The 20,713-nt window shown below is 48.3% G+C and overlaps 1 protein-coding gene across 4 annotated transcripts in view; it reads left to right on the top strand.

Moving 5' to 3' along the window:
* PAPPA2 (pappalysin 2) overlaps nucleotides 1-20,713 on the top strand; it is a 331,936-nt gene that overhangs the window by 132,866 nt on the left and 178,357 nt on the right. For all 4 annotated transcript variants that reach the window (XM_073643372.1, XM_073643370.1, XM_073643374.1 and 1 more), the window contains exon 5: nucleotides 19,502-19,795. In XM_073643372.1, coding sequence (XP_073499473.1) covers nucleotides 19,502-19,795 — 294 coding nt within the window. The remainder of the gene's footprint in view (nucleotides 1-19,501; nucleotides 19,796-20,713) is intronic.

The raw sequence follows: 20,713 nt of genomic DNA, 5'->3' as shown, positions 1-20,713 counted from the left end.
GCATGCCTATATCACTAGAAAAGATGACATGGGGAATTTGGGAATGGGCCCCCCTGATGTGATCTTGAGGGACCAGTTTGTGGCAGGCCTCAGGGATGTGCACCTGAAGCAGGCCTTGCGGGAGCGCCTGTGCGCTAACCCATGTATGACTTTTCTAGTAGTGGGGGCAGAGGCACGTGTGAGAGAGCAGGAGATGGGGGTGACGGCCCTGGCAGGGATGGTCCGGGGTAATGAGGTACCCACCCCGCCTGCAGCTGAACCGGAATGGGCTCGAGAGATGCGTGAGGAGATATGGGAGATGCGGGATGAATGGTCCAGTCTCAAGAAGACCCCTGCCCCGACACCAGAGATACCCAGATCGATTGCCCCAGTTATGGAAAGAATTGAATTCAGGTCCCCCCCTGCAGGAGAGTTCCGTAGAGGAGTGAGGCAGCCGTACACAGACAGAGACACGACCTGCTGGAATTGTGGAGGCGCAGGACATTACGCCAGGGGCTGTGCTAGCCAAGGGCAGCCCCTGTCACGACAGCCGTTAAACTAGCAGGCTCTGTGTTTGGGGGACACAACCCGGAGCCTGAGGAAGGGGAAAGAAGAAAAGGAAGTCCCAAGGACCTGGTTTCCACCAGCCCGACTGTCTGGGCCGAAATAAGCGGTCGGGCTGTTCACTGCCTGATTGACACGGGATCCCAGGTGACTACGATGACAAAAGCCTACTTCCAACAGCGATTCCCAGAGATAGCGCTGCCTGAATGGGGACCAGTAATTAGACTCACGGCAGCTAATCAATTACCCATCCCAGTCGCAGGGGTGGTGTGGATGAAGATCTGAGTATGTGGAAAAGATGTGGTGAAAAAGGAGTCGTCTTAGTCGCAGGGGGAACCGGATGTGGACCCCCGGTGACCCTCGGAATGAATGTGTTGAAAGAGATCGGGCAAATCCTGATTAGTGAGCCGAGGGAGATTCCTCTAGACCAGTGGGACCCACGAACCCCCCAAAGGAGGGTCTTTCAACAACTAATCCGAGCTGCCCAGGCTCAGGAGACGTCGAGTGAAGGGAAGGTCCTGGGAAAAATAATAGTGCCAGCAGCTACGCCGCTCACCTTACCGCCCGGACAAACTGTACTCACGTTACCCGCACGGGCCTGCACACCTCATGAGGGAGTCGAAGTTCAGATAGAACCAACATCGATGGACAAAGTACCTCCCGGACTCTTGGTGGCTCGGACACTGGCCACCGTCCAGGGTGGCAATGTTATAGTGCGGTGTGTTAATCCGGGCAAAGATGATCTCACACTCCCTCCCAGGGCGGAAATAGTCCAGATTCTGGGAATGCCAGAGAAGTTGGTGCGACCTGATGTGGTACAGCTGTCCGCTGTACGAGGAGACTCTGGACTCTGGAGGTCACCGTGCAGCCGGAACCCCACCGGGCTAGTGCGAAGGGGGGACGAAGAATCCTAGAACAAATGCGGGCTGAATTGACGGGACTTACACCTCGACAGGTGCAGCAGGTTGAGGAGGTACTGGAGCGGTACCAGGAAGTCTTTGCTCGCCATGAGGATGATTTTGGTTGCACCGAAGCCATTACCCATGAGACTCCCACAGGGTGCGCTGCCCAGTGCGGGAGAGATACCGGCAGATACCTCCCCAGATGTATAAAGAGTAGTGTTGAGCGAGCACTAAAATGCTCGGGTGCTCGAAGCTCGGGCCGAGCTCGCCGTGATACTCGGGTGCTCGACCCGAGCAACGAGCCCAATGTTAGTCTATGGGAGACTCGAGCATTTTTGCGGTGGCACCCCCGGCAGTCTTTTAAAAGCCTAACAAGTGCCCAAAACGATAGTGACAGTGCTCAAATGACATGGGGACAGCATGGGGATCGCCCCAGGAAGCATTTCTGACCCCCAGGTCACTGCTGTCAACAACATGGTCAGAGGTATTAAGCCACTTTTACGGGCTCACAATAAAACGTTCAAAAACTAAAGTGAAACTTTTTTCCTGTGAAATATGTTAAGGAACATCCTTTCCTGGGAAAAGACTTGTGTATAAGTTAAAATAAATGACCAAAAACAAAAATACTCCTCCACACCTTCGGCTATGTTCACAAGTAGCATTTTTTATGCGTTTTTTCACTTTTGTATTGCTTTCAACTATGACAAATGCATTCACCGGGAAATGTCATTTTAACATTTTACAACCTTATCTGGCCATGTGCTGTGTGACACATGCATAAAGTGCTGAAAAGACATGGGAACAGCATGGGGAAGACCCCTGGAAGCATCTCTGACTCCCAGGTCACTGTCTAAAAGTGTGCCCATCATAAGTGATCCTTGCCGCATCAGAAGATGCAGACTTGCAACTATCCCCATGCAAGTTCTAGTCCCAGGGCAGTGTTCAATTGTACCTCCCCCATTCCTTGCAATACAAGCGCAAGTATGCAGCCTGCCACCCACCCACCCCCAGGCTGCAATACAATACTGCTTGCTTGCTTGAACTTGAAATTGGGCCTTTTAGGCATGTGGAGGCGGAATCTGGCCACCACGTCATGGCTGTGTTGGCGGCCTGGAATCCATACTCAGTCCCCAGCCGCCCGGCAGCCGGGTTTCCATACTCGGTCCCCAGCCGCCCCGCGGCCGGGTGTCCACACATGGTCCCCAGCTGCCTGGGGGCAGCCGGGTGTCCATAAACGGTCCCCAGCCACCCCTATTTCTCCTTGGAACATCCCCCCACACACTTTTCTTAGCCCGGCCTGCTTTAGGCAGCATTGGACGAGCCCACCAGAGAACCAGACTCCTCCGGTGGGCCCTGACTTCTCCATCGGTGGAGTTGAGAGTGCCAAGGTGAGGAGCATGATGATGATGACAGAAGTTAGCATCTGCTATGTTTTCTTTTAATGCAAGTGTAAGTGTGCAGCCTGCCACCCACCCACCCCCAGACTGCAATTCCATACTGCTAGCTTGCACTTGAAATGGGGCCTTTTAGTTTGGAGGAGGCCGAAGCTGGCCACTACCTCATGGCTGCTTCGGCAGCGAGGTATCCATACTCAGTCCCCAGCCGCCCCTATTTGTCCTGGTGTGCCTTATACATAAGATTAAGCGCGTATACCAAAACATTACCTGTGCCCTCCCCAGTGCATTTAGTGGGAAGGAGAGCCTATTCCGCTGTAGTGTGTGCATGCCAAACCCCTGTTCATGGTACATGCGAAGATGCCTCCCACCTTGCACCTGTCGTTGCAGACTTGCAACTATCCCCATTCAAGTCCTTGTCCCAGGGCAGTGTTCAATTGTACCTCTCCCATTCCTTGCAATGCAAGCGCAAGTATGCAGCCTGCCACCCACCCACCCCCAGGCTGCAATACCATACTGCTTGCTTGCACTTTAAATTGAGCCTTTTAGGCATGTGGAGGCGGAATCTGGCCACCACGCCATGGCTGTGTCGGCGGCCTGGTATCCATACTCAGTCCCCAGCCGCCTGGTGGCCGGGTGTCCCCGCTTGCTCCCCAGCCTCCAGGGGGTGGCCGGGTGTCCATACTCGGTCCCCAGCCACCCCTATTTGTCCCAGTAACCTTTCCCACACTTTTCTTAGCCTGGCCTGCTTTAGGGCAGCATTGGCCGAGCCCACCGGACTATCAGACTCCTCCGGTGGGCCCTGGCTTCTACATCAGGGGAGTTGAGAGTGCCAAGGTGAGGAGCATGATGAGGATGATAGAAGTTAGCATCTGCTTTGTTTTGTTGTAATGCAAGCGCATGTATGTAGTAGCGGCTAGGCCTGAGGTGGTCAGCGTTTTGGCGCATATCCTACCTCCTCCGAGGAATGCTGGATGTTTTCCTGCTACTATCCAAGTTCTATGACTCCCGTTAAAACAAAGCTTCAGGTGATAAATGATGGATGAGGTAGTGGCAAAGGAGAAAGAGCAGGAGGAACAGGGACCATTCACATCAATATCAGGCCAGTCAACCAGATATGTCTTGTAGGATATGTTTCTGTAACAAAAGGAGCCGTTCGGCTACACAGTTATAGGGCATACAGTGAGTGCAATGCCTACCAAAAATTTCGAGGCACTCCAATGCCCCTTGGAAATGACATGGAGGTCAGAGGACGTTAACTAAACCTTTTTTTCCATTTATAGCAACTGGGTCTCCTGTGCACTGTTGGCCTAAGCAGTGAATGGAAGGCTTTCCAAAAATTATGAGGAACTGCAATGGCCCTTACAAGAGCCATGTGTGGCACCCCAGGGGTCTGGTCACCACAGTAATAGAGATATTACGTCGGAGAGCAAGTGGGAGGTTTCCTGGTCAGGATCCCTTAAACATGCAACATCCTCCTGCCCCAGTCCTGGGAGGGGAGAATTCTGCCCTTATAAACTGGATCTGGGGCGGGGTTGAGTGAGTCAGAGAACAGAGAACAGTCAGAGTCAGAGTGAGAGCAAGGGAAAGTAACAGCAAGGAGCTCTGTAGGAGCTAGGAGCTAAAGACCAGGGGCTGGAAGCTGAGCAGAGCTCGCCCTGGCAGAAGGCAATAGGAACCGGACACAGGAGTCCGAGGCTGTGAGGACTTATATATCCAGCAGCAGAAACCAGCCAGCAGGGGATTTCAGGTCCTCTGGCCATAGAAGCCCGGAGGCTCAGTCACAAGCAAGGGACCAGCACCCCCGTCGTGGAGCGGAGGCTAACAGAAGGCCCCAAGTCACCAGCCATATGGGTGAGCACTACACGGTACATTAAGGGACGTGGGCTACTTCTACCCGCTTACAGCAAGGTAGACAGGAAGAGTGCAGACAGACGGGGAGGCCTACAACTCCACCTGGCCAGGGGAACTCCTGCTTGCTCACACACTGACCAGGCCTCTTATGCTAGCCAGTACTCCTGGGAGGGTCTACCTTATAATCATCAGTAAAGACCCTGAACTGCACTGCAAAGACTCTGAGTCGTTCCTGCTGCGCTCGTGCACCATCACCCCCATCATCCACACTCACTGCCCTGAGGCTATACTCCTCCCGTGGGGAGTTATCCCATTCTCTGCTGCGCACACAACACCAGCCTCAGCGGTCCGCCTCGCAGCGGTGGTACTCCCTGACCGCAATCCACGGGTGGCGCAGTGGACAATTAACCTCAAAACCTAAGAAAGACTGCCACTGGTTTGACCAGCCTGAGCCACGAGACCGGGTCACCGCCATGGAGACTACAGACCCCAGAGACCCGGCACCGGGTATCCCACACACGTGTACACACGGCCCAGGGGGCGCGTCACATGCAGTACAGCATATTACAAACATAAGTCCCATTATTGGGGAGTGGGTCTCCCATAGTATTTGCTTATGCTTTCCAAGCAAAAGCTGCCAAAAATTAGGACGGAGCAACTTGCAATGCCCCTTACAAGAGCCATGCAGTACAGCATATTACAAACATAAGTCCCATTATTGGGAAGTGGGTGTCCCATAGTATTTGCTTATGCCTTGCAAGCAAAAGCTGGCAAAAATAAGGATGGAGGAACTTGCAATGCTGGCACCCTGGTGGTATAGTGGTGGTGGAGGCTGAGGATAAGGAGAAGAAGATAAAACAGCCGAAACGAGGAAGCGTATACCCATGTGTGGGTGTGAAGCGGTGCATGTGAATACACCTCCCGAAATAACACAGTGGATTTGACTTTATGTTACTCTGCTGTCATTTGGTGGTGATGAGAAGTCTGGCCCAATCCAGCCCTTCTTCATTTTGATAAGGGTCAGCTTGTCAGCATTGTCAGTTGACAGGCGAGTGCGCTTATCAGTTATAATTCCCCCAGCGGCTCTAAAAACACGCTCCGATAACACGCTAGCGGCAGCGCAGGCCAGGACCTCCAAGGCGTACAGAGCGAGTTCATTCCAAGTGTCCAGCTTGGATACCCAATAATTAAAAGGCACAGAGGAATCATGAAGGACGCTGGTACGGTCGGCAAGGTACTCCCTCACCATCTTTTGAAACTTTCCACTGTAAGCCTGTAAGCTGGGCGGGTGTCAGAAAACTGTCCCAGAACATTGACAGTGTTCCCCTGCCTCTGCTGGATTGGAGTTGCATCTCTCTCGCCTGTACGCCTTGGTTGGGCAACGAACTGTGACCTCTGCCGCTAGCGTGTTCAGATGGGAATTTTTTTATTTTTTTAAGAGTTCTGCACCAACGGCCTTCTGGTACTGCCCCATTTTTGTAGACCTCTCCACCTCAGGAATAAGAGAGTGAAAGTTCTCCTTGTAGCGGTGGTCTACAAGTGTCACCAACCAGTAATGACTGTCACCCAACATTTTGACAACGCGAGGGTCACGGTTAAGGCAGCGTAACATAAAGTCAGCCATGCGTGCCAGACTAGTAACGGGCAAGATTTCGTGTCCTCACCAAGATGATGACTGACCATGCTCTCCTCCTCCTCCTCCTCTTTCTCCTCCCCCCTGTCCTCAGGCCACCCACGCTGAACCGACGGTATGACACTTGTACAGGTACTACCGTCTACAACGCATGATAGCAGCTCCTGCTCTTCCTCCTCCTCCTCCTCTCCCTCATTGTCCCCCAATGCACGTTGGGATGAGATGAGGCTGGGCTGTGTGTAATCGCCCGCTACGGCTTCTTGATCCATCTCATCATACTCTGGCTGCAATGCCTCCTCTTTAATTCTCTGCAGGGGGGCATTGCAAAAGACAGACAAGTGGGATGCTGACACTAATGATGGCGTCATCGCCACTCACCATCTTGGTGGCCTCCTCAAAGTTTGTCAGGATGATACATATATCAGACATCCAGGTCCACTCCTGAGGTCTTATGTGTGGAGTCTGACGTGAATATCGACTGCCTTGTTGCAGCTGGTACTCCACAACTGCTCTCTTCTGCTCACAAATCCTTTGCAACATGTGGAGGGTAGAGTTCCAACGTGTGGGGACATCACACACCAGTCGGTGTGCCGGAAGCTGCAAACGCTGCTGCAACACAGCAAGGGCGGCGGAAGCTGTAGCCGACTTGAGAAAATGAGCTGACAGGCGGCGTACTTTCACGAGCAGATCTGGCAACTCGGGATACGATTTAAGAAACCGCTGAACCACGAGGTTAAGCACATGAGCCAGGTATGGTACGTGTGTGATCTCACCTCGCCTCAAAGCCGCCACCAGGTTACGGCCATTGTCACACACGACCATACCGGGATGTAGGTTCAGCGGTCTCAGCCACAGATCTGCCTGCTCTTTCACAGCTGTCCACAACTCACAAGCAGTGTGAGGTTTATCACCTAAGCTTATGAGTTTCAGCACAGCCTGTTGCCGCTTGGCGGAGGCAGTACTGCAATGCTTCCAGCTTGTAAATGATGTGGTGATATCTGAGATGGAGGCTGAACATGAGGAGGAGGAGGAGGATGCGCAGGAGCTGTACACTGTGGGGGCAACTCTGACTGACATAGGGCCCGCAATCCTCGGTGTGGGGAGGATGTGTTCCATCCCAAGGTCCGACTGGGTCCCGGCTTCCACTATGTTTACCCAGTGTGCCGTCAGAGAGATGTACCGTCCCTGGCCACAAGCACTTGTCCACGTGTCCGTTGTCAGGTGGACTCTCCCAGTAACTGCGTTGTAGAGGGCACGGCAGATGCTTTGGGACACGTGCTTGTGTAGTGCGGGGCTGGCACACCGGGCAAAATAGTGTCGGCTGGGGACCGAGTACAGAGGGACGGCCACCGCCATAAGATTGCGGAAGGATTCCGTCTCCACCAGCCTAAAAGGCAGCATTTCCAACACAAGCAGTCGTGAAATGTGCGAATTTAGGACTGTGGCCTGTGGGGCGTTAGCTGCGAATTTCCGCTTTCATTCAAATGTCTGGGATATGGACAATTGAACGCTGCGGTGGGACGTGGACGTGGACGTTGATGCTGTTTTTTGAGAAACTGCCATAACAAGTGAAGACTGAGAGGAGGGGGCATCTTTACATGCAGTATGGACAGGGGATTGCCTTGCACACACAACAGGGGGTTCTATTGCACGCACAACAGTGGAAGAAGCAGTGGTGACACCCGCTGACACTGGTCGTGGACCCTGGGTTTCGCCCCACAAAGTTGGGTGCTTTGCTGCCATGTGCCTGATCATGCTGGTGGTGGTCAGGCTGGTAGTTTTGTCACCCCTGCTGATGCTGGCATGGCAAGTGGAACATATGGCCTTTTTGGGGTTATCAGCAGAGTCTTTAAAAAAATTCCAGACTCTGGAAGACCTACCGCTTGTACTGGCAACGTCCCTCGTGTTGGTGTTACGGGGAGCGGTTGCCCGCCTTCTGTCTGCGGCCACCACGTTGGGTCAGTTACTAGATCATCCATCACCTCCTCCTCTTCCACTTGCGCACCACGATCCTCCTCCTCACTTCCTGGCAATTGTGTCTCGTCATCGTCCACCTCTTGTGACAGATTGCCAACGTCGACTTCCTGTGGCCGTGGCTGTTCAAATATTTGGGCATCGCAACATGGGATCTCCTCTTCCATCCAGCGTATCAGGCGAGGGGCCCAAATATGGAAATGGACCAGTGAACAGCTCTTCAGAGTGTCCAAGTGTGGGATCACTTGCTGTCTGACGACACTCGGCATGGTGGGAGGAAGGAGCATCAGGGTGAGGAGGAGTATGCGGTCGAGACTCACGGCTACTAAGAGTTGACCGTGTGGAAGACAGACCGGAGGTGGTGGTGCCCAGGTAACTGGAAGTATTATCTTCTATCCAATTAATAACCTATTCACACTGATCAGTTCTCAATACTGGTGTTGTTCTGTGCTTCCCTAGTAATTCGGTCAAGAAGTGGGAGTGAGAAGATGTGGCTGTTGGTTGTGGCACATTTTCACCTTGGCCACGGCCCCGTCCTCTGCACGAACCATCACCAGAACGTCCACTTCCACGTCCCTTGCCACGCGCCTTGCCCATTGTAAATTAAGTAAAATAGCTTACACTTGCATTATCAATGGAAAAAGGGTAATAAAGAGTAGATTAGAACCGTGGAAGAGGAAAACCACAGTTATTGTTTACTGTAGTATACCACACTTTTTAAATAGAGATATTTGCAGCTGAACAGTGAGCGACACACTCAAACTGCTTTTTTTTTAGATACCAAAGGCCCAAAACTGGATAGTACAGCGATTTGACCCGTGGAACTGCGAAACCACACTGGGATGTCGGGCCTACACAAGACTATTTTCAACAGATATATTTTTGTGTCACAACAGTCAGGAGACACTACTGTTTTTCTTTACGGAAAAAACTACCAAAAGCTGAATAATAGAGATTTTTTACCGTGGGATGGCAAAACCACAGTTATTGTTTACTGGGGTATACCACAATTTTTTAAATAGAGATATTTGCGGCTGAACAGTGAGCGACACACTCAATCTGCTTTTTTTTTTAGATACCAAAGGCCCAAAACTGGATAGTACAGCTATTTGACCCGTGGAACTGCGAAACCACACTGGGATGTTGGGCCTACACAAGACTATTTTCAACAGATATATTTTTGTGTCACAACAGTCAGGAGACACTACTGTTTTTCTTTACAGAAAATATACCAAAAGCTGAATAATAGAGATTTTTTACCGTGGGATGGCAAAACCACAGTTATTGTTTACTGGGGTATACCACACTTTTTAAAATAGAGATATTTGCGGCTGAACAGTGAGTGACACACTCAAACTGCTTTTTTTTAGATACCAAAGGCCCAAAACTGGATAGTACAGCGATTTGACCCATGGAACTGTGAAACCACACTGGGATGTCGGGCCTACACAAGACTATTTTCAACAGATATATTTTTGTGTCACAACAGTCAGGAGACACTACTGTTTTTCTTTACGGGAAAAACTACCAAAAGCTGAATAATAGAGATTTTTTCCGTGGGATGGCAAAACCACAGTTATTGTTTACTGGGGTATACCACACTTTTTTAAATAGAGATATTTGCGGCTGAACAGTGAGCGACACACTCAAACTGCTTTTTTTTTTAGATACCAAAGGCCCAAAACTGGATAGTACAGCGATTTGACCCGTGGAACTGCGAAACCACACTGGGATGTCGGGCCTACACAAGACTATTTTCAACAGATATATTTTTGTGTCACAACAGTCAGGAGACACTACTGTTTTTCTTTACGGAAAAAACTACCAAAAGCTGAATAATAGAGATTTTTTACCGTGGGATGGCAAACCATAGTTATTGTTTACTGGGGTATACCACACTTTTTTAAATAGAGATATTTGCGGCTGAACAGCGAGTGACACACTCAAACTGCCTTTTTTTTAGATACCAAAGGCCCAAAACTGGATAGTACAGCGATTTGACCCGTGGAACTGCGAAACCACACTGGGATGTCGGGCCTACACAAGACTATTTTCAACAGATATATTTTTGTGTCACAACAGTCAGGAGACACTACTGTTTTTCTTTACGGAAAAAACTACCAAAAGCTGAATAATAGAGATTTTTTACCGTGGGATGGCAAAACCACAGTTATTGTTTACTGGGGTATACCACACTTTTTTAAATAGAGATATTTACGGCTGAACAGTGAGCGACACACTCAAACTGTTTTTTTTTTTAGATACAAATGGCCCAAAATGGATAATACAGAGGTTTGAACCGTGGAAGTGCAAAACAACACTTCTGTTTCTCTAGCCTACACCAGACTATTTTCAACAGTTATATTTGTGTCTGAAAAATCAGAGACATGCTTTTTTTTGGGGGGGGGGGGGGACACACCAAAAGGTTAATAAGACGGGTATTTGTACAGCGTGAAGGAGGAAAAAAAAAGGAGGATTTAGATAAAAAAAAAAGGATTTTTCCTGGCCCCCGACACCTGGTGCTAAGTCCAGCAATTTCAGCAACAGGAGCACACAGGACTGTAATGCAGCGTTTGCTGGTATAACCACTGTGTCTCCTATACAGCCTGCCTGCCTGGTATCTGGGATGGATATTAGTCCTGAAAAGGACTGTTTGTTTGTTCTGGCAGCCTTTACAGACCCTACACTAACTATTTCGCAGTTTATATCTCTCCCTAAATCAGCAGCGCTGTCCCTACACTGTCTAATCCGGAGCGACTGTGTCCAAGATGGCGGCGCCCGGTTTTAAATACTCGAGGTGACGCTGTGCGGCCAGCCAATCACTGTAATGCCCACAACCAACATGGCTGCAGCATTACAGTGACTGGTTGGCAATCCCTGCATGTTCATTGGCTCTGTAAAGAGCGCCAAACATGCAGGGCGGAGACCCGAGCTCCCGCCCGAGTAACCCGGAAATGCTTGGTGCTCGCCGAACATCCCGAGTAGCGTGATGCTCGGGCGAGTACCGAGCAGTGTCGAGCATGTTCGCTCAACACTAATAAAGAGGTTAAGGAGATGCTAGCCCATATGTTACAGAATGGTGTGATACGGGAGAGTCAGAGTCTGTGGGCAGCCCCGATTGTCCTGGTCCGGAAGAAAGATGGGACACTGCGGTTCTGTGTGGACTATAGACGACTGAATGCCTGTACAGTACGGGACTCTTACCCACTACCTCGAATCGAAGAGTCTCTGTCGGCCTTAGGGAAGCAAGATACTTCTCCTCCTTGGATCTGGCCAGTGGGTACAGGCAGGTGCCCGTGGCCGAACATGACCGTGCGAAGACGGCGTTCATATTACCCATGGGACTGTTCAAGTTCAATCGGATGCCCTTCTGCCTGACTAATGCCCCCGGGATGTTCCAGCATCTGATGGAGAGGTGCCTGGGCGATTTGAATTTCGAGTCAACACTGATTTACCTTGACGACATAATTGTCTATGCCGCCACCTTCGAGGAGCACCTCCAGCGACTGGAGCAAGTACTGAGTCGCCTACAGAGTCATGGCCTAAAGGTGAAGCCCCAGAAGTGCCACCTGTTCCGCAAACAGATCGAATATCTCGGTCATACTGTATCCGATGAAGGAGTCAGGCCCACCCTGGAGAAGGTGGCCGCCGTACAGGAGTGGCCTACCCTGAAGACAGTAAAGGACGTTCGGGCCTTTCTGGGACTTGCCAGGTACTACCGAAGATTCGTGAAGAACTTCACCCGCATAGCCAACCCATTGCTGGAGCTACTTAAGGGAGTGCCGGCAGGCTCCAAGTATCAGGCGATTCGATGGGGAAGCAGCCAGGAAGAGGCTTTCCGTGCCCTAAAAATGACCCTGACCGAGGCCCCAATACTTTCCTATGCGGATTTCTCCCAACCATTCATACTCCACACTGATGGGAGCCTACATGGTCTAGGAGCCGTGTTATCCCAAGCACAGGAGTGGAAAGAGCGCTTGATTGCGTACGCCAGTTGCTCCCTTCACGACTCCGAGAGGAACCCAGATAATTATAGCTCTTTCAAATTAGAGTTGCTGGCTCTGGTTTGGGCAATGACCGAGAAGTTTGCAGAGTATTTGTCCGGGTCCGAAGTACTGGTGAGAACAGATAACAACCCGCTGGCCCACCAGGAGAATGCAAAATTTGGAGCCCTGGAGCAGCGGTGGGTGGCCCGCATGGCCAGGTACCGGCATAAAATCGCCTACCGGCCTAAGGCAGAGAGTACTCACGCCGACGCCCTCTCCAGAGTGACATATGAATGGCCTGATCATGACTGCGATGAAGATTTGGAGGCGGATGAGACCCCTTGATTCCAAAGTTTCGTGGGACCGCTGACCGCGGCGCAGGGACAGATCGGAGAGACGTCGGAAGAACAAGTTCTAGGGCGGCCAAGAGATGACTGGATCTGACTTCAACAGACTGACAGAGAAGTTGCTCAATTACGTCAATGCGTGGCTTTGCGGCAAGTCCCCAGTCGAGAAGAGAGGAGTACCCTGTCCCCGGGAGCACTGAAAATGCTGGGACAATGGGAGAGACTGTGTTTGCGAGACGGGCTGCTGTACTGACGGGTGCAGCTACTGCGAGAGTTCGGGACCACCTGGCAAGTGGTGATCCCAAAAAAGTTGGTCGGAGTAGTGGCCAAGGAGGCTCATGAATGAGGGGCTCACTTCGGACCAGAGAAGACATTTCAGTGGTTGCAGAGGCTGGTGTATCATCCCCGACTGCGAGTAACAATAGAAGACACTTGTCGAAGATGTCGGAGCTGTGAGCTGGTTAAGCCCCCGGAGCAGCGGGTCCCCATACAAACCATTGTGACTTCTGCCCCCTTGGAGGTGCTGATGATCGACTATTTGGCTATTGGACCGGCGCATCTCGGGTATGAACATTGCCTGGTAATGACAGACCACTTCACAAAGTTTGCGGTAGTGACCCCGACAAGGGACCAGACCGCCGAGTCAGCTGCGCAGGCCATCTGCCGAGACTTCATTCGGGTGTGCGGCTGCCCAAAGAGGATCCATTCCGATCAAGGCGCCTGCTTCCAAGGCCGGGTGATGGAAGAGCTGCACCGGTTGTACAAGATTGAGAAGTCACGGACTACTCCTTACCACCCTCAAGGAAATGGGGCCTGTGAACGCTTTAATCGGACACTGATCCAAATGCTCAGCACGTTGGAGGAAAATCGGAAGGTACGATGGCCTGAGTTTGTGGCCAAGCTGGTGTGGGTCTACAACAACCGAGTGAATAGTACGACGGGGTTCACTCCATATACCTTGCTGTTCGGGCGAAAGGGGCAAGAGATCACCGAGTTAGAGCTGGAACCCGAGGAGGACTACCCACGGACGGGGATGTCTTCCTGGGTCCGGGAACATCGGCATCGACTGCAGACCCTCTGACGATTGGTACAACAAAAGTTTCAGGAACTCAAACATCATGAGACATTTCCTCTTCGAGGGACAGCTCTGAGGCCCGGGGAGCGGGTGTTGGTTCGGGACAGGCGGCCCCGGGGCAAATTGAGTAAGCGGTGGGAACGGACCCCACACCGAGTGAAGCGCAGGATTGGCGCTGAAGGACCTGTGTATGAAGTTCAACCCGAGGGGACTGAAGGAGCCCCTACCAGAGTGGTTCATCGTAGTATGCTGCGGCCCTGTCTGTCTAAAGATGACAAAGATGAAGAAGAATCACCTGCTTCTAGAGAAGGTCCTGTCACAGTTGCCCAAAGCCACGATGTGGACGAAGAAGAATTGTTGATTCTACCTCCGAGCACCAGCACTCGATTACCTGCAGTCCCCAGTGCAGGCGGCGAGGGAACAACATCGGTTGAAGCCACCCGGCAGGCGGAGATTGGGAATCCGAGTGACCCTGCACCCCCCATCGGTCAAACTGAGTTACGCCGATCAGAACGGACAACAGCAGGAGTGGCTCCTCAACATTACGAACAGGATCAATTTATATGGCACCGTATCATCCAGGAAGTCCAAGAGTGTGAACGTTTGATGAAGGAACTCTCGCCCGTGGAATGGCCAGTTAAAGAAGAGCGGGAATGTAAGGGGGAAGACCGGGGTGTAAGTGCTTTCAAAGCAAGGGATCCGGAACTGGCGGGGCCGTACCTCCTGTTGCAGGGGGGAGACAGACTGCGAGCACAGGAGTCATGTGACTGGGAAGTTGGGTGTGTGTCCAGAGACAGAGCTGGGAAGTCAGGTGACCGATGGACTCCTGGTGTGACTGGAGAGAGGAAGAGACAAGGACGTTTTGCGTGGGAAAGCGGAACTGAGTCCTGCGCAGGAGAACAGTGTGAGAGGGTCCAGGCTCCTGGCTCGAGTACTGGGAGCAGGAGTCGGGTGCAGTGGACCGGAGGAGTCAAGCCCGACTATAGAGACAAGGGACGCTGGGTCCGTGGAGCCGAGGCACGTGAGGCGCCGGTTTATGGATTAGGGGCTCAGCGGGTAAAACCGGAGACCGCCCGCTGCCGCCAGAAGACAAAACATTGTTTGGGCGGGGAAGCCTGAAGAAATCATCACCTGCATCCGCTAGCGACCGCCTTGTGAGGAGCCAGAGTCAGCTAAGTGTACAAATTGACGTTTACAACCGGTTCGGCTCTGCTACTTCTTGTCAAACTGTGAACTGTTAGTTATAGACTTTCACCTGCTATTTTCCTTGTTTTCCCCCCATATTTTCCTTGTTGCTCCCTGCGTGGAGATTGACCTTGTTCTTATAAACCCCCCCTGTTTATTAACCCCGTATTGGCTGCTCTGTATTTCTGTGTCACTGCATCTAAAGTACCCTTGTTACAAATTATCTGTTTTGGAAAACTTTTTGACCATAAATGTTTTCGATCCTGTTGGCCTTAGATCTTCGAAAACGTTTTGACCATAAAAGTTTTCGATCCTGCTGGCCCTTTTTTATTTTCCTGTGTTTAGTTTTAATTTTGAGAAGGTCATCATCCAGCTTGACCACCTACACTCGGACAGGCACAACAGAGTTCTAGTGGGTTCTCGAGACTCGGACACCCTAAGGGGCCACAAAAGTACAGCAGAAGACTTGCCACTAGACAAAGCTATAACATTAAAGCCATTAAGAGGTCTAGTACTGGCAACCTTGCGACAATTGCACCTATTAAGGGCTCGTGCACACGACTGTATTTTTGGTCCGAGTGCGATCCGGCAAACCATTGGATCCCACTTGGACCCATGTTATTCTATGGGACCGTGCACATGTCCAATTCTTTTTCCTCGGTCCAAGGAAAAATTTGCAGCATACAGTACAGACCAAAAGTTTGGACACACCTTCTCATTTAAAGATTTTTCTGTATTTTCATGACTATGAAAATTGTACATTCACATTGAAGGCATCAAAACTATGAATTAACACATGTGGAATTATATACTTAACAAAAAAGTGTGAAACAACTGAAAATATGTCTTATATTCTAGGTTCTTCAAAGTAGCCACCTTTTGCTTTGATGACTGCTTTGCACACTCTTGGCATTCGCTTGATGAGCTTCAAGAGGTAGTCACCGGAAATGGTCTTCCAACAATCTTGAAGGAGTTCCCAGAGATGCTTAGCACTTGTTGGCCCTTTTGCCTTCACTCTGCGGTCCAGCTCACCCCAAACCATCTCGATTGGGTTCAGGTCTGGTGACTGTGGAGGCCAGGTCATCTGGCGTAGCACCCCATCACTCTCCTTCTTGGTCAAATAGCCGTTATACAGCCTGGAGATGTGTTTGGGGTCATTGTCCTGTTGAAAAATAAATGATGGTCCAACTAAACGCAAACCGGATGGAATAGCATGCCGCTGCAAGATGCTGTGGTAGCCATGCTGGTTCAGTATGCCTTCAATTTTGAATAAATCCCTAATAGTGTCACCAGAAAAGCACCCCCACACCATCACACCTCCTCCTCCATGCTTCACAGTGGGAACCAGGCATGTAGAGTCCATCCGTTCATCTTTTCTGCGTCGCACAAAGACACGGTGGTTGGAACCAAAGATCTCAAATTTGGACTCATCAGACCAAAGCACAGATTTCCACTGGTGTAATGTCCATTCCTTGTGTTCTTTAGCCCAAAAAAGTCTCTTCTGCTTGTTGCCTGTCCTTAGCAGTGGTTTCCTAGCAGCTATTTTACCATGAAGGCCTGCTGCACAAAGTCTCCTCTTAACAGTTGTTGTAGAGATGTGTCTGCTGCTAGAACTCTGTGTGGCATTGACCTGGTTTCTAATCTGAGCTGCTGTTAACCTGCGATTTCTGAGGCTTGTGACTCAGATAAACTTATCCTCAGAAGCAGAGGTGACTCTTGGTCTTCCTTTCCTGGGACGGTCCTCATGTGAGACAGTTTCTTTGTAGCGCTTGATGGTTTTTGCAACTGCACTTGGGGACACTTTCAAAGTTTGCCCAATTTTTCGGACTAACTGAACTTCATTTCTTAAAGTAATGATGGCCACTCGTTATTCTTTACTTAGCTGTTTTTTTCTTGCCATAATACAAATTCTAACAGTCTATTCAGTAGGACTATCAGCTGTGTATCCACCAGACTTCTGCACAACACAATTGATGGTCCCAACCCCATTTATAAGGCAAGAAATCCCACTTATTAAACCTGACAGGGCACACCTGTGAAGTGAAACCCATTTCCGGTGACTACCTCTTGAAGCTCATCAAGAGAATGCCAAGAGTGTGCAAAGCAGTCATCAAAGCAAAAGGTGGTTACTTTGAAGAACCTAGAATATAAGACATATTTTCAGTTGTTTCACACTTTTTTGTTAAGTATAAAATTCCACATGTGCTAATTCATAGTTTTGATGCCTTCAGTGTGAATGTACAATTTTCATAGTCATGAAAATACAGAAAAATCTTTAAATGAGAAGGTGTGTCCAAACTTTTGGTCTGTACTGTATATGATTTGCATTCGCAAGTCAAAATCGCACTTGGCCATGCAAATCAATGGATCCGTTAAAAACATCGGACCAAAATCGGATGACATCTGAGTGCAGTCCGATTATCATGGACTGATATAATAGAGAAGATGGAGAATTTTTTTTCTCAGCTTTTCCACATCCGAGAAAATCGGATCAAACTGTGATCAAACTCTGATCAGAGTTTTATTGGAGTGTGAGTAGCATAATCAGATCGGATCGATGAGACAAAATACAATTGTGTGACCCAAGCTTAAACAGCAAATGAAAATTTAGCGGCTGATTCATTAAGACCAGCATTGTACACACCAGTCTTAACGAAGGAGCCTGTTGGAGGAAGATGCATCTAATTCCTTAAGAGATGTTCCTCACTTCATGAAACAAGAACCTCTTAAAACTGTGCACCTCGCCAGAAATGTTACTCCAGTCAAAGACTGGAGTACATTTTTGCCATAAGTTACGGCACTAAATTAGCTACAGCCCACTCCACCCATACTCCAAATACTTTGATTAGACCGGGCTGGAGTGACACCATTATTGCGACATAATGCACAAATGATGTTGCGCCAATCCTGGCTAATAAAAAGTTGTGCTAAGGATCCCGGAAGGTAAAAAATTTGCACGACTCCCATCCCGAAGCCAGAGATTACCGACCTGGCCGATGGACTGGAGTCAGCTAATCAATCCACCCATCTCCAGTCTCTTGCCATAAAAATTGGGTATACGCCGCAGTTCTAGTGAATCTGGTATTGTTTTTTCTGTTCATGCACCTCTCTTTTCCGGAAATGTGGCCACCTCTTCTATGTATGTAAATCTAGACTTTTTAACCAAGTGGGCATGGTTCTCAACTGTTCTCTGTGGGCATCTTCTTAAAGGCCACTCCCAGTTGGATAAAATAACTAGATTTACATACAAGGAAGAAAGAGACATATTTCAGGAATGGAAAGACGCAGGAACAAAAGAAAAACAACGCCGGTTTCAGGAGAACAGCGGCATTTACATTCGGTAAAAAAATTACATTTTTATGGCAAGTGACAGGCCCTCTTTAAAAAAAAAAATTCTTCCTGATCCCAAGTTGACATCAAACCAGATCAAGATTTAAACAATAATTCATATGTCCTAAGAAATCAGCTACATTTTTTTCTGAAGTGTGTGACCAACTCTTGATGTATTGTAGTTAATTCTACAAATTTACAGTTTTCATGGTAAAGAAGTCTTGTTGTCTTTGGAGATTAAACTTTTTTTTTTCTCCAGACCACCTTGTCTTTTATATGTAACAGATTTTCATGATTTTTTCTATATTTAACTATACAAATGAATCATTTCTCCCCTTAGATTACTCCTCTCAAGTTTAGTTGCCCTAATCTTAGCATCTCGTATATGAATTGGTGCTCAGAACTAAACTCCATATTCGAGAGGAGAACGTACTGCGACCACCTATGATTTTGGACATACTTGAAGGAATATTGGTCCAAAATAAAAGTAATAGTTACGTATATGGCATTGACTAGAGAAGTTTAGGACAGTAAAATCATATCTGACCACACGAAGGTAATAGAATTTAAGTGCACAGGAACAAGTGCATTTCAACATCAGGAAACCTATTTTGCAGAATGAAGGAGCTACTCTTACTTGTGTTCTTCCATATGTCTTGAAAAATAAATTGGTAATGTTTCATAAAAAAATAATATGAAAATTGCCTTTTCAGAGAAGAGGACTTGAACTCTAGCACCACCTATTGGAAGAAGTGATCCTAAAAGTCAATATTAACCTTAGGATTGCTACTTCCAAATAGTGGTACTAGAGTTCAGATCCTCTTCCTCAATGAAGTGGAAATTTGCATATTTAATTTCTCAGAGGAGCGGTGCATGGCCTTTAAGTCTCCTTACACTGGCATGTCACTCTCCACAAAGAGAGATGTTACTCCTTCGACCCCAGTCAGAGGCCTTTCTTACAGCCAAGTCAGATCTCATGCTTTGCGCTGAGGAGGGGTGTCACCCCCGAAACATGTGTCTGCAGATTGAAATTATGGTTTGGCTTTTATCCTAAGTCATGTGGCAAGGCTTGTTAAAGGGATGATATTGGCTCTTAGGATTGCTACTTCCAGTAGGTGGCACTAGAGTTCCTTCCTCTCTGAAGATGCAATTTTCATATTTAATTTCCCAGAGGATCATTGTATAGCCTATAAGTCTCCTTACACTGGCATGTCACTTTCCACAAGGAGAGAGTTACCCCTTAGACCTCATATAATAATAAAACCTTTGTTTTTCCAGGGGGCATAGTCTTGAACCCATCTTATTATGGAATGCCAGGCCACAGCAACACAATGATCCATGAAGTGGGTCATGCCCTTGGTCTTTACCATGTATTTAAAGGAGTCAGTGAACGGGAATCCTGTGATGACCCTTGCAGTGAAATCGAACCTTCCATGGAAACCGGAGACCTGTGTGCAGACACCGCACCCACTCCAAAAAACAAGCTTTGCCGAGACCCTGACCCAACAAATGACACCTGCGGGCCAATGTTTTACACTGGAACTCCTTATAATAACTACATGAGCTACACGGGTGAGACTGTCTGCAATTTTTTTTTATATGTGTATTTATATCCATTTTTCTTTTTATATATATTTATTTCTGCTCGGTATGTTTTATGTATTTTGGAGATTAGGTTGATAAATGAGGTTTTAGTCTTCTTTTAGGGGAGAAAATCTTGCATGGAATGATTCAAATAGGATGCATTCACACATTGCTGCTGTGACAAATTCACGCTTTCTGCAATTTATTTGCAAAACTATGGAAAAGATATAGCGGTTTTCAATAACCATGATGTTTTTGAAGCTGTTTTCTGACAATCATAAGAAAAATCTCAATAAAAATGTCAGATATGAATACAGTTTTTAAGGCTTTCATGATTACATGGAGCCAGTGTTACCTGACATGGGTAAATCTGATAATAAGTTGGTGTTTTCTGACAGCCTGCAACGTATTGATAAGTTACTAAACAGCATCATCCTGGAATCTGCTGACAGATATGCTCAAAACTCAATGGCAATTTGAGATACCCAGAAATGTAGTATGAAAGCAATCCCAGACTAAAAGGGTGAAAATCCAGTAGTAATGTGATAGAAAGGAATTTTGGTTACAAGGGGTGGGTCTTTAGTTTAAAAGGCCTTGAATGTCCAATGAAAAAAAAAATAATAATAAAAAAATAGTAATAAAAATATATATATATGTATATATAGTGTATGGATATATATAGATATACTGTAGATATATATATATATATAGATAGATAGATAGATAGATAGATAGATAGTTAGATACACTGCTCAAAAAAAATAAAGGGAACACTTAAACAACAGAATATAACTCCAAGTAAATTAAACCTCTGTGAAATCAAACGGTCCACTTAGGAAGCAACACTGATTGACAATCAATTTCACATGCTGTTGTGCAACTGGAATAGACAATAGATGGAAATTA

The sequence above is a fragment of the Phyllobates terribilis genome, unplaced genomic scaffold (genome assembly GCF_046119375.1).
Source record: "Phyllobates terribilis strain yellow unplaced genomic scaffold, ASM4611937v1 Scaffold_8__6_contigs__length_399053987, whole genome shotgun sequence".
Classification (NCBI taxonomy): domain Eukaryota; kingdom Metazoa; phylum Chordata; class Amphibia; order Anura; family Dendrobatidae; genus Phyllobates; species Phyllobates terribilis.
Note: the sequence above shows the minus strand (reverse complement) of the source record. Positions and strands in the feature narration are given on the sequence as shown.